We start from the raw sequence: 15,355 nt of genomic DNA, 5'->3' as shown, positions 1-15,355 counted from the left end.
CAATACTCAGGGTGGTTATTCACCGGCAATCCCTTGAATTGCGGGAATTATGCATGAGTTATTGGCTCTGGAAATTACGCGTGAATTCTATCTGAGATTTTTTTCTGTAGACATGAAAAATTGCAACTTTTATTAATCCCACATATTTATAAATGCCCTGCACAAGATTTTCACAGCTTATTTGTACCGAGAAAGGAAAAGAAAGCTGCGTAGAAAATAAAACAATCCGTTCACTTTGTTAGAGAACAGACTATCTGACAGATGAAAGATTATCGCAAAATTAGAGATCTTATCATGATCCTAGAGAGGCCACCCTGATACTAAATCAGTCAAGGTTCCCACTGACCTCAAAATTCTGAAAAACTTGGAAGAAAAATGATGATGGAAACGTCATGGAAATTGGATATTTTTGTGTTTGGCACAATTAAGAGACTGGAGGGAAAAAACATTTTTGCAATTTTATCCAGTAAGCTTCTTGATTATGTTTTGTATAAAAGTGCTTTTACGTTTCATTTTTTGCCGTAATTAACAGATTATGTTGCACATAATTTATTTTTATTCATCTTGTATATTTTCCTCCAGGTAAAACGTGGCTCGTTCTTGAATAGGAATGATGGTGCCTTACAAAGGCTTGCAGAGTTCACACGATCGTCCGGCCCCGTTTCAGGTCCACGGAACACCAGGAATTTTGTGTTTGCTGCTCTGAGTCCTGAAAAGAAGAACAATGCTGATGACAAAGCAAAGGTAATGTGGAATTCTTATTTGTTTCTGCACATGAATTTTTCCGTTACTAAGTACAGTGACTATTTTCAGGGGTCAGTCATATTCATTCTATTTTTCAGCTCCTTTTTTAGATTTTTGAGATATGTGTAAATTGTTATCATTTCAGAAAGACAACTAAATTTTAATAACTTTCCCCCAAAGAAACTGAATGCTTGTGTTGTAAACAAGGTGTACAGTTTCCTTCACGAAGCAGCCCAAGGAACTTAATGAAAGCTGGAAATTTGCATGGGCTTATTTGGAACTATTACTTTTTAATGTTCTTATTTAAAGAGAAGTGTGACAGTTTCACACCAGGTCATTCACTTGTATAGGAAGCTGTGCAACTGAAGAATGTACATGTATATCCCATATCCAGTGTTTCAATTATCCCTGTTGATGACAAGGGTATTTTTATAATTACTTATGGTGGTGCAGGAGCAGGCCAAGATAAAATTTTCACCTGGGCGAGGTCGATGTTTGGCCACCCTCCTACTTTTCACCTGCCATCACCAGAGGGAGACAAGAGATCCATAGGCAATTTTTCTTTCATTTATCTGATGTGATCATCGTGATTAACCTGATCTTTCTTTAACTTCCAGGTTGTGCCCAAGAGGAAGGCCTCTGACGCTCCAGTTGCCAAGAATTTGAAGAAACAAAGATTGGATAGGAAATTTGATGAAACTTCAGAGGGAGCCAGTGTGTTTAAATTTTTATAAGAAAGTTATTTTAGTCTGTAATATAGTTGTAAATTTTGTGGGAACTTTTATTTGTTAATGCAAAAATTCATTTATTTGTGTTCAAGACTGTATTAATAGAGTTGAAACAGTACACAATAATTTTAATTCATATTATTTATTAAAAATGAAAAAAGAGAGGAGTTATAGTAGTAAATGTGGTTATAGATTGAACAATGAGTTCAGATTGAATGCAATGAAAGACAAAATTCAATAGTAGCCGAATCTGTTAGCTACTTTTTATTATTGCAATGTATCCCATTATAAACAAGAGATTGTTTTTTCTTGTATCTGGTAATTGTGAAGGTAAAGCTACTGCACGTTGAAACGTGCGTGGAGGATGTGGAGGTAGAGCCAATCTGGGCAATTTGTGGAGATGATGTGATCAGCACCATTATCCAGCCAACCCTATACCCCAGCATTGCGTGGGTACTCATTTTATTAGAGGCCATGAAGTAGGAAAAATTCCTACCTGAAATTCACTCTGGGAATTGAACCCAGGTCTCTTCTGTGGCAGTCAGACACCCTACTGACTGAACCATCATGTCTTCTCTGTCTCATTGCTTCTTCAAAACAAAGAGTCATATATTAGAGTCCACACACATGGCAACTAATTATTTCACCTACTTCATCCATGATTACAAACTGGATGGCTAGTTCCTAGTAATAAGCACAAGTGTTTAATTTCTTCACTGCTTGACTCAGGTATATAATAAAATGTTTAGTTTGGTAATATTTCCTTATTATATGACCTGTGTTTAGGAAAAGTTTTTAAAGGTGTTAGAAACTAATCAGAAAGATATAAATCAGGCATGTCCAACTTCAATCAAGTAGTGATTACTTTTTATTGTCACAACAGGCAGTGAGCTACTATTAATCGTTAAGCACTGTAGGGAAAATATACAAATAACACAATAAATAATACAATAAAAGTAATATGTGTTGAAATGAAATGTAAAGTCGACTAGAAATGCCAGATCAAACAACCAATCATCATTTTCTAATTATGGTTTCTCGTCTCCCCTCTCCTTCAAAACTTAATTCCACTCAGCAAACTACGAAATCTTTGCAAACATTTGTACTTTCAGCCACCTGACATTAATGTGAAAATTCCTCAAGAGTGAGATTAAGTAGTCGCCTTTGAAGTGATTTACCACGAATAGAATTTGCTATCCATGTCTGTTTTTGTGTTAAGCCTTTTGCTTGCCAAAACTTGTTGATGGATAATACAGTGGTATGTAAGGAAATCAGGGAAGTCTTCATGCTGTCGGCAGAGAGCAATAAATGCACCTGGTCATTGATTTTGCCCCACCAGTAGTATTGAAAACAAGTTTGTGCAATGGAACACTAAGCTTTGTAACAAAAGAGTGAAATGAATTAAATATGTCCTGACCTGTAGTTCTCCCTTTCAAAGATATCATTCCTAACAGTTCTTCTTTAACTTTAAACTCTACCAAAACCATCCTAATGAAAACTAGTAACTGAGCTGTGTCTCTGAAGTCCATAGATTCATCCAATTGGAGTGAGAAATTTTGATGCAACTTGTTTCTATGTAGGACTACTGGTTAATTTTTAATTGGAGTCCAAACTCAAGTATCCATAATTTTGAATCCGATAGTAGTTCTTGTTAAGGAAACTATGACCTTATTAGTTTAAAAAATGATTAAGGAAGTTTTTAACAGACTTATTTTATTTTCTTGTTAGGATTCTGTCCTCAGTTTTGTTTTAGTTAAGGTACTTATCCCTGTATTATGTGATGGACAAAAATAGCCTGCATGTGGATGTGCTCCTCATATAAAATCAACCAACCATTTGGGCCTCTCCAATGGTGTAGTACTAGCATCGTTGTCCTGTAATCAAGGGGTTCCGGGTTCGATACCTGCTTGAGGCACATAGTGGTGTAGTCCCAATTAGCCTTTCTGTGCATAAAGTGGACTTAAAACACAAACTCAATTAATCAATCAAATCCAACTAACTATTTAGAAGCATTAACTGTGGGATTTCCAATCCATTCAAGAGATCACTGTCTGCCAATTTGCTATATTTCCTGTATGTACATGGTGTCATAATTGATTATTTTAATAATTTTGAACATTTATCTCCCCCTCCTTTTTTGACCTATTTTTAATGTTTTGAACTACTGGAAAAACTCCTGAGAAACATCCTGAAAAGAAGATCGACATTGATATTCCAGGATTAGAACCACATGTATGTGTAAATTTGCAGTGGAACATCAATTGTACAATTGGCGAAAGACCTTAAAATCCAGTACCATTACCTGGTTGCATCCAAGAAAGTGAATGAACGAACCAGTTAGTTTCTTCGAGGAACATTCTCAATTTTACATCAAAATGGTAGAATATCTTTATCTGAAAAAAAAAAATCATATAGACTCATCATCCTAATACATACCATACTATCTCTTACAGTCTTTTTATGTCTAGTTTTTGACAACCAGTATCCTTGCCTTCATATTAAAATCTTTTCCAAATGTATTTTCATACAAATTTATCACCCACTAATGCCTGATAGACATGAAGTCAGCTTCATCTACCTTCATGTATTACAATTTATAATAAGTATTGTTGTAAAAGAAAGAAAGCTTGTCTGATTGCTATTGTTGTATCCTTGTAATAGAGGCATGATTGTACATAGAAGGAAAAAGGATGTAGCACTGTTGACAAGCTCAAAGTTTAATTGGCATTTATTTTATGTTAGTTTAAACATGTCAGTTGTTAAGGGACAAGAATCTTAAAAAGGCATAAAAGTCTACAGACTTGTGAGTAAACTTTCTACTAAAATTTGTATTTTTATAGTACTTTGTAATTATTGTACAGTGTCCATGTAATTTATATTTTGCAATAAAATGCATTTGGATTTTTTTACAGAATGTATAATTTGTAACATGATTTAAGATTGGAGAAAGTCACTATGGAATGCCACATTCAGAGAAAGATTACCTTTCTTTCCTAATGTTCCTTATAATTATGGACTTTAAACTTTCAGTTTTTTTAACCTTTTATTTTTCCCAGAACTTGCATTTTAAAAGAACAAACAAACTGTAATCAACATTAAAGTTCTGCACTGTGCTCATGGAGTCTAAGGCTTTGGGCTCGGGCTACAGGACGTGCACTGGTTCGTGTCTCCTGGGGGGAAGCATAACAACTTTTCTCCAGATATTTTGGCCAGTGTATGGGACCGGTATTAGGGGTTCTTCATGCTGACCACACATCACCCCGTAACTGGTTGTATGATCTCTCACCTCTGCTGAGGTGTGTGTGGGTGAGGCAACAGTTGGTAGGTAGGTAGGTCTTCGTCCTCAAGGGCTGTTGCACCATGAGTTATTTATTTTTTAATCAGCATTTAAATTAATCAACATGTAAATGCTTAGGACTTCAAGATCCTTCTTCATTAAAAAAGAAGCCTTTCTGAGAGTTCTCACTGGCCTGTGACTGAAAAACTAATGATCATGGAATTTCATAAAAATATTTAAAAACCTGTAAAGGAATATTAACTACAATGCTAACCATTCGTACATTTCACAATCAACAAAAGTTGTTATGGCTATACCTCTGTTGGGCCTCTAGATACTACTTTGGGTCTCAGTGTCATCCATATCTGCTCAGCTAGCTTGAAGAAGCAGATATTATCAATAGTTTAAGACTTACGTAATGGCAAAACTGTTGATAATATCTAGATAACAGTGAAAGCAAACTACACGAAAATTCACTTCAATGCTCTAGAGGGAATTCTAAGGTGATGTAATTTTTCAGATTTTGGAATATCACAGCGGTTTTTCGAAAGGACAGGAAAATTTTGAGAAAATTGCCCATTCGGTTGCCAAAGGTCCAGTCGAGCTTTAACACAAGTTTTTGCGTGACAATTTGCCTGTGATTTTATGGTACATATCTTGGTATAGCATCTGTTTTTGTAATATTATTCAGGTGTAGATATGCATTCATACATGAAGGATTGGTGCAGTTATGTGTGTGTGTGCTGTTCTTTTGAAGAAGGTATAAAATATTTGAGAAGCCGTAATTTATCTGCAAAGGGAAATGCCAGAATATGGCAGATAGAAGTCATCAACCCCATGGCAACTGTGGTGATCTATTCACCAACAATTTGGTTCTTGTAGACACAATCTGTTGTTTTTTTTATCTTCGAAACATTTTTTCCAACAAGTCTAGTAAGGAGCATAAGTGCATTTTTTCTCATTTTTTAATGTCTTATTACTTTGTGATTTCATAGAAAATACAGATTAATATACTGAATTGTACCCACATATCTACGAAACCGTTTTTAATGAAGTTCTATTAATTTTGGTGACTGCTATCACTCTCTTCTAAAAACAACTTCCAGAGTGGTGGTGGTCACCGAAATTAATACAGACATTATGAAAAACAATTTTGCAGATAAGTGAGTATATTTCTTACAATTAATTAGGCTTCATGTTTGTCTAGGGAAGAATAGCATTCCATAGTTAGATAAGGCTGTTGTACAGATGCGAACTTTAAGAAAAGGTCTCCCGCCTCTTAGTTGGAGTTGGAAGGTAGTTGCCACCAGTACATACACCGAGGCACGGAGTCTGAGATGTAGGCTTCTAAATGTAAACGTGTTTCGTGCTTATTTTCTGTTGGAGTCTTGTCAGACATTAACTGGGTAGTTTATGGAAGAATTGTATGTGTTACTGCCTTTGTGTGTATAGGGGTGGGGGGGGGGTGCATGTGCCGACACCTATTTGTTTCTAATTTGAATGTATTTTTATTATTCCCCTCGATTAATTGCGGTCATGGGAATGACCTAGCTCAGCAATGCTTAAGTTAAAGAAGGATGAAAATTTCAAAATTCCAGGCAGGAATAGCTTCCCTACTCCTGTCGAATGTTGCAGACTAACGAGGCTCTGGCATTTCTACACTCAACCGGTGTTGTGGCGTATGGGGCTTATGTTGTATCCTGTCCATTTATGTTTGTGATTTCCCTTTCACCAATTTTATCCTGCCACTCTTAATCCTCATCTCTGCAATTATCCAAAAGTGACACACAAGTGCGGTAAAATAATAAAATCAATCAATCGGTCATTTTGTCCCTGCATTTTTTATGGTTTCTCCATTACCGAAAAACATTCATATGCCCATGTGAATTATTTTTCATCATCGTCGTGCACTTAATCAATCCTTAAAGCTTACACTTTCATTGATGCTCTGCGCTGTCTGGTCTTAGTGTCATCAATGATAATTATGTGAAAGCTTTTATACAGAAAGACACATGGTTAAAGAATAAATTCCAATTGTTTGTTCGAATTTTAAAATAATACTCCGACGTGACGCACAAGGACTGCTCTTAGTTCTATGTTAAGGGACGAATTTCTTTTAAACATTAAAAAGGGAATGAAGACTACATATTTCATCACGAAATATAAAATACGATATTTCCCTAACTCCACACAGAGGGTTGTTAAAGGTCCAGGAATTTTAAATAAATTCAATTCCAGTCTAGGAGAGAAAATCAGCAAGCGTAAATGGGTTCTGGACCGTAAAGAACCTTTTTTATCTGTAAAGTATTTGAATTCGGTCCACGAACCTTTTCTCCGGATGAATTTAAATACGGTCCATGAACTTTTCTCCGGGTGAATTTAAGTACAGTCCAGGAACCTTTTTTTCCGGATCAATTTAAATATGGTCCAAGAACTGTCTTTCTGATTCAGTTTAAATAGGGCCCAAGTTCCGTATTGAAATGAAACAATATGCGACTTGGATCGAATTTTAAATTGTGCGTCATATTGAAGAACCCAGTGTAATATACATATGGGTTTTTGGCACTTCAACAAGCCTGACAAAATACATCCACTTGTGAGAATGAAAGACTAATCCAGGTACTGTCTGTCTCGAGAAAGGAACAAGGCTGTGCATAAGGGTAAAAATGGGCAAAATGCAAATGCTGCAGTCATGTTACCCCTCTCCATGTAGCCCCATTATCTCGCGTGCGTTCCTTCCCTGGGTTGAAACCGCTTGAGTCACTACTTGCTCAGATACTTGTTTTCGTTTCCCATCGCACTGCAATGTAAAGCTTAGGGTAACAAAGTGACGAACGAAATACTTCAGGGACACGACAGGGGTGGCGTCGGCACCGGAAAAGTTTGGCAATGAACAACCCCATTTGCTCCTAATTTCCTTGCATAAAGGACAATTGCCCTTGATGTAGCAACACTGCCTGTCCCTGTTGTGAAAGCTGGTGGGAGCACAGCAGCCTCACGTTACCTCATCGCCGACTCCTATTGAATATGGTTCCTGGATCGGATGCCAGAGCAACACCTGGCGGGTTTGTTTGAACTCAATGTGACGTCACACTAATATGGTCCATTGCATTATGTAACACTTCGACAAGGGAGGTTTTTGGCCCACAAGAGAACAACAGCGTTATGATTTATTTCCTACGCTACGGTTTCTACAACCACAATGTGACATTCCAACGTATAAAACGTACTCGTGGACATTTTTAGATGGCATTTTAATCGGTCAACCCTAGTCCAGGAATTGTAATAAATTCAATCCCGGACTGGGAGAGAAAATCAGCAAACATTAACGAGTTCTATACAGTGTAGAACCTTACCAAGGGAAAGTAAACTCTCTTTGCCTTTTCAGTTTTGACACCTTGCCCCCCTCCCAGTTATGGCATCGCCACCACCGAGTTACTGTAATGAAGCTACAAGCAGCAGTTACTTTTTTTTTGGTGAATCCCAGTGGTGGCAATTGGGTTCCAAAACTGAGGGGGAGGAGCAAGGTGCCGAAACTGAGGGGGCAAAGACAGTTTACTTTCTCTTGGTAGATAAGGTTTAGTATAGTGTGTGAGCAAAAGTAGCAAAAAGTGGGGGCATCTGCCCCCTTCGCCGCCATTGGTGAATCCTAACTGTAAAGTTACTTTTAAAAGTAACTGTTACTTTTGTGCAATAGAAGTAATCAACAGTTACTTTACGACACTTAAATTGCTAACTTGAAAATTTGTAACAGGGGGGGGAGCTAAATTTGGCATCTCTGTTTCAAAGTGCATCTTCTCTGGATGCTAAGGTGAAATTAATTTAGTGGTATTGGCTAAGTCAAGGAAGCTAGGCTGTTTTGCATGTTCAATTTAGAACATAACAGGCTTTCATCCATCATTTCTAATTGCTTGTAAACACTTCAGTGCTTTGGGTGAATTGCTGTGTTCATTTGGAATGTGGTAGCCGAGCTAGAAAGATGTCATTGAGTAGAGTAACTAAGTGTCATTAATAAGAGTAAGTGTTTAAGGTATATGCATACATAGAGAGTAAAATAAAATGAATGATCATTCAAAGAAAGCTTGTTTCATCGTTTATTTATTGTAATAATATCAATATACGAAGATTTTATATTATATACCAGAAACATAAATAAAACATCTGTAGCTCTTCATATATTATTTCTTATTACAATTAACAATAATCGATTGTGTAATTTGTTTACAAGAAAATTTCCCACACAAAGTTACTTTTCAATTATCAGTAACTCTAACAGTTACTTTTTAAAATTGAGAACTTAAAATCAGTTACTTTTAAAAAGTAACTCTCGGAACGTTGCCGCAGTAATATCACTAAATTTTATATTTGTGTGTCTAGTACTTTCTGAGTAAATGATGGGTATTAATTGAGTTCAATTGTTGAAGAGGAAAGTAGATATTATAATTTTATTATTAATTCATGATTCTTTCAACTAGACAGACTTCATTTTTGTAATTTGAGTAGTTTTGATATCACAATACAAAAAACAATATCGATTGTTGACCAGACTATTTTAATGCAAAAGACAGACAGGCTGGCGAATTCATATACACTCTGTAAAAAAAATAGCATCACTGTATTCTTATTAAGGATGTTGACAATTTTGAGTTTCGCATGCATGCATCTTTCCTGCACAACTTGAAATCAATTGATTGAAGTATTGGTCTGGTATCACTGCGTAGTGTGGTGTTATGCTTTTGTTGATTTAGTGTTTGGAGTGTCCGCTAGAGGGTGTTGCAATCAGTTACTGCTGCAAGGCTTTATAATCAATTGTCAGGAATCTGTAAAACGATTGTTAGTAGTGCAACTTGTGACGTGTTTATGTTGCAACTACATGTTCATTATTGACAGTTTGGATACGTTATCATATTTATGAAGTGTTCTGGTGGTGTGTAGTGTATTTGAGCGTGTTTTCTCGAAAAAATGGGCAGAAAGTGTGACATTTCACCACGTAAGCAAGGAATGGTTCTTGCTTTGCATATGGATGGTCATTCTCAGAGAGAAATTGGTCGACAACTTCAAATGCATCAATCCACAGTTAGCCGCTGCCTGCAAAAGTAACAAGAACATGGAAAATCATCACTGAGAAGTCACTGTGGCAGAAAGAAAAAGACATCACCTTGACTGGATCGTATGATAAAGGACATGGCACTGAAGAACAGAGGAATGAGTTCACGCCAAATTGCACATAAACTACAAAATAAGGTGGGAGTTAATCTTACTCATGCTACTGTAGTATCCCGACTAAAGAAACAGGGTGTTTCTAAACACGTCCCACGTAAAAAACCCAGACTAACTGATGCACATGCAAAAGCTAGACATGAGTTTGTCACACGTTATGGCGCATGGAATGATACAGATTGTGAACATGTGATATTTTCTGATGAAAAATGATTTAAATTGCTGAGGAATGACAGCTCAGTTAAACTGTGGATGCGGAAGGGAGAAGAACTTGCAAAATCTTGTATTTTAGAAACTCAAAAGTTTTGTGGCAGTGTTATGATTTGGGCATGTTTCTCTGCAAAAGGGATTGGCAGGATACATTTTGCACATGGACCGTTAAGGCTGATCAATATCTGGAAATCCTGAATCGGAAAGTTCTACAAACTGCAGGAGATAATTTTTCTGGACAGAATTTGGACTACTTTATTTTTCAAGACGATAATGCAAACTGTCACCGTTTTCAGGTGGTGAATAACTGGTTTCATGATATGAATATTGAAAGACTTTGGTGGCCGCCCAACTCTCCAGACATGAATCCTATAGAAAACCTGTGGGCTATGATGTGCAAAAAACTTGGTAATCAGACGTACAGGTCAAAAGAGGAACTTATGGCAGCAATTGTACATGTTTGGAATCAAATTGAGGTCGAATATTGTCAAAATCTCATTCATAGCATGCCTCGAAGGTTGGAAGCACTTAGGAAGGCCAGGGGTGGCCACACTAAGTACTAGTCAATGTATTTACTAACTATCATTTCAAATTGACATATCATGATGCATTTAAAACCTTTGTTCAATCTTTTTACTTGCAAAAATTGTCTTTGTGCGAAAACGTTCAACAAGCTATATTTGCTTTAATTTTGTTATTAGTTCTGTCAAGTGCATTATGTACATAACTATGACTTAAATAATAAAAATATATTGTACAGATATAGTGTTTTATATAATTGTTAGGAAAACAAATCGACAAGTGGAATTAAATCAATAAAACAACTGATAATTCACGAGCGAAATGCTGACGACCAAAAATAATGAAGTGATGCTATTTTTTTTTACAGAGTGTAATTTATGCCGCTTTAAATTAGCATTCTGTGGGTCTTCAGTTCTAGAAAATTTCAAATCTTCAGATTGTTTGATAGCTTCTGAGATATCGGCAGGTCACTTTAGATCAAGTGTTACTTCTCACGACCAGACGGACAGCCCGTTAATCGTCGCTATCAACCCAATAGTAGAAAAGCGGCGTAAAATTACGGAAACGGAAAGATCCAATAAAAATAAGACGACTTAGAACGCTTATTTTTATCAGCATGAACTGGTAAAGTGTTTTATTGTTATTTGACATCGTCTTTCTGCCATCGCGTTGATGAGTATGAAAGATTAGATGACATTCATGAACAGACACTCGCAAACTCCAAATCCTTGGCGGGACTCGATTCTGAACCTTCTCTGTTGTAGAAACATGCCGCATTTACTATGTAACCGCGATATACTCTATTAGGATTAATGGTAATGCATTATTAATTAATCATATAAATATTTTATATTAATAATAATCATAATTAGTTAGTAATATTTAAATTTGATTTAATTCCACCAAACGTAGTCACCTTGTAATCAAGTGGTCCCGGGTTCGATACCCGGTGGAGGCACACAGTGGTTTGGATCCCACTTTAAACTGTAGGTCCAGTCCCGATTAGCCTTACTGTGCATAAAGTGGACTCTAAACACCAACTCAATTCATTCCACCAAATTTTATCTTTGTACCGTTTACAGTTTCCTAATAGCCAAATCGAGATAACTATTTGGCTTCCCAGATAGCGTAGTAGCACAGACTTTTGTCTGTGGTAGTAGCTAACTCTGTCACGTTGTAATCAATGCCTCTCGGGTTCGACACCCGATGGAGAAGTTGCACAGTGGTTCAGATTCCACTTTAAAGTACCAAGTCGAGTCCCGATCAGCCTATCTGATCATCGAACTCTGGACCCGTGGTCACCACCACAACGCCATCGCATGCATCGCTGAGGTTCACTATTAAAAAAAAATCTTCTGCACATTTTACCCACAGAAATATAAGTATGTATGTGTGTGTGTACACACAAAATCACACACACACAAAACCACAGACACACATTGTTTTATTTCTTACAGTTAAGTTTGCTATTGCCGATTCTTGTTATTTTTTTAACTCTCGTTAAGCAACTGACGAACAGATCGCTCGAGATTTTAACTGCCCCATTATACTATCACCGCGAGGGCGATTTCCTGCACAACGCGTGTGCTTGCAGTTCCTTGCACGGCTAGGTCTGCATCCTAATCACACAGTACCTTACTTCCGAGTAGCAGCATGACTCCTCCAAACGATGTACAATTTTTTTTTCACGTTTCAGTCTGCGTTGATCGTTCTAATTGTGAAGTGGCTATGGCTGAACTGGAATTTGCATTGAAAGAAAGTGTGTTTGTTTTTGATTCGTGCATCGCGAATCGATGTACGTACAATAACACACTTTTGTTAGTTACACGGGGAACTTGTAGGACAAGAAACTGAAGCAGGAACGTGAGAAATGGCGACCCTCCCCCACGAGGAAGTGCCTTGTTTATGAAGATTGTGTGCAATGTGAACGTTTTCTGTTGTTTTTAACTCGAGGAGACGTACTATATCTTAGTAATGAAGGGTTTTATGTCGTTAGAGTGTCCTCACGTGGTTTGGCGTTGTGTGTGCCTGTAGAACCATATTTTGTTTTTAAAAACACTAAAAGTGGTACACGGTACAACGAATTGGACGAACGCCTGTCACACGGATACTGACGCGTCCATCCCCCAAAAAACTATGTTGGAGGAAATGCATATTTTCAAGGTATGTATATATCTTCTTGTTAATACAGAGTATTCCGTGACATTAGTTATGAGACTCGGCGGCAAGCGGCCCGGCGGTCAGCGCCGAGCCGCTTGCCGCCGAGTCTCGTAGCGAATGTCACGGAATGCTCTTAGTTTCCATTCAGATGTGCTTGGCATTATTTAGATAGAAGTGTTAGATTTAATGATGATAGCGCAATATTGCGTTGTTGGGTTAGGAACGTTGGGTTGAATACTGTTAGAATTTCAGCGTATTTTTAGGAGTTGTGTGTGTGCATACAACGAATTTGCATTTTAAGAAACTGAAAATGATCCGGGATATTTGAGGAACGCTGGTCACACTTCGGCGCTAAATATCTCCGTTATTTGTAGTTTCCGTATCTTGAAATACTTCAGTCGATTTAAAAAAAAAAAAAAATCGAAATTTTCGGGTGCGTACGGTTGGTACCGGGCACTGTGTTTGAGGGGGGGGGATGCTCATTCAGTGGCGTATTTCTGATTTCATTTCGGGAGGTTTTTTGGGTATGCGAATTGGTAAATGTTACCAGTTAGTGAACAAAACAGTTGCCTTGCGGTTCTAAGTGCCGTAGAACATTGGTTCTAGCCTAGATCATTAAATCTTATGGTAACATTTACAAGTAATTTAGAAACATTTAGAATATTTACATTCTAAGAAAACCCACACTCGTACACAAAAGAGCTATGGAAATAGTAACACCGAAAACTTGACCATAGTTCTATTTCCAAGTTCAAGGTTAATGCCCAACCTACATGTTTCTTGTGAATACTTTAATATTTGTAAAATATCAGCACTGGCCCTGAAAACCTAAGTAAACAGCCTGCTGTTGGCTACTTGCAAAGTGGTGTCCTTAATCCACAAAGCTGCATACTTTCCGACAGGGAAATGTTTGACCACTGGACGATTTTTTCAGTTGTATTTGTTGTATAGTTAAGAAACAGGATACTCTATGCTTTCAAACCCACTTTATTTGAGAGGGATACAAACATCCATTGCAGGGGTATTTTCATTTTATTTTGTCGGGATAGAATTTTTTGTTAATTCGCACACTGGTGACGGCCCCCTTTTTCATGGGCGTAACTTGGGACCTAACTTTAGGGGGGCAGAATCGAACTTGGGGTTTAATTTAGGGGGTAGAATCGAACTTGGAGCCTAACTTTGGGGGTAGAATCGAACTTGGGGCCTAACTTGGAGGGAGGGGGGAAGGCAGAATCGAACTTGGGGGTTGGTAAAATTTAACCTGGGGCTTTATTTTTGGGGGCAGAATCGAAAAAGTCTTCGATTCCATAAAAAATAGTTCGGATAATTTGTTAAATAACTGTTACAGGTGCGAAATCACAAGAATTACTCTTTAATACTTTTCTCTTCAGGTCCCTGAAGGTTAACAGAAGCTCCAATAACTTGTATATTTTAATAAACCTGAATTTGTTTTGGGTGGCAAGAGCTCCCCCCCCCCCCCCGCAATGCCCCCGCTAAGTTAAGACTATGCCCTTGTTCATTTCTGTTTCCAGGTCGACTAAACGGCTGCTACTTCCACGCAGTGGTGTGTGTATACGTGCAAGCAACTACGTGCAGACCAGTAGTTCCCAAAAGTTTTGAGAGCATTTTTCGGGAGAGAAATTTGTCATAGAGCATTATTCATTATTCACCGCCCTTATGCCAAACACACGTACGCGCATTTCTGGCTGTAACTTAACTGCATTTTTCAAGTTGCTAGTCGATATTAGCCTAAAACTGGGTCCACACTTAATTTTGCACATATGTATCTTCGGCGTAAGTTCGACGATACCTTTCAACTAGCACACACACACAAAGCGGGGAACCCCGTGAACCGCTTTCACGGGTATGCATTCAAGGGTATGTGCTTAATGTCCTGGTGTCTTTAGTATAAACCAGGATGTATTTCCTCAGAATTACGGTCCCCTCCCTTTTATTATTTAACTTACAAAATAATAATAGTTTCCGGACGCATACATAAATAAAGGAGTAAAATTTATGGGTTTCAGTTTAGTGTATTTGTTTAACATGTTTGTTCGGATATCCAGAATAAACGAGTTACGTACAATACAATAAGAAGAGCGTGGATTGTGCTATATATGTCCTTTTGCCCGTACTAAAAGCAAATTAAGAAAATCTAGTACTTACATACAGGTAATGAACCGAATGACAACAGCATTGACGATGGAAGGTATTTAGTTGATCATCGCCGACATTTTCTATGTTTCTAGTCTTTCCAAGAAGGCGCTGACTGGTAAAGCTGACTGAAGCGACACATGCCATTCATTTGCTCTTAGAATACTTACTAGCGTGTTTACACTGCTTCCCAGCATCCTGCATGAACTAAGTAATTTATACCTAATACAGTTCATGGTCATAGAAATTCACAACTTTGAGATCCTGTAACATTTATTTCTCTTGCCAATCTCTTCGCAAAGCAGTTGGATAAGTTGGGGACCACTGGTGTAAACAATGT

General features: G+C 37.6%; 1 protein-coding gene across 2 annotated transcripts in view; it reads left to right on the top strand.

Annotated features, from left to right (window-relative positions):
- The window catches only part of Claspin (claspin), a 99,414-nt gene extending 95,082 nt beyond the window's left edge, over positions 1 to 4,332 (top strand). For both annotated transcript variants that reach the window (XM_083118647.1, XM_083118649.1), the window contains 2 exons: positions 583 to 744; positions 1,362 to 4,332. In XM_083118647.1, coding sequence (XP_082974773.1) covers positions 583 to 744; positions 1,362 to 1,478 — 279 coding nt within the window. In that variant the 3' untranslated portion in view covers positions 1,479 to 4,332. The remainder of the gene's footprint in view (positions 1 to 582; positions 745 to 1,361) is intronic.
- Positions 4,333 to 15,355: the final 11,023 nt, after the last annotated feature.

This window comes from Lepisma saccharinum, chromosome 3 (assembly GCF_977018435.1).
Source record: "Lepisma saccharinum chromosome 3, izLepSacc3.1, whole genome shotgun sequence".
Lineage (NCBI taxonomy): Eukaryota > Metazoa > Arthropoda > Insecta > Zygentoma > Lepismatidae > Lepisma > Lepisma saccharinum.
Note: the sequence above shows the minus strand (reverse complement) of the source record. Positions and strands in the feature narration are given on the sequence as shown.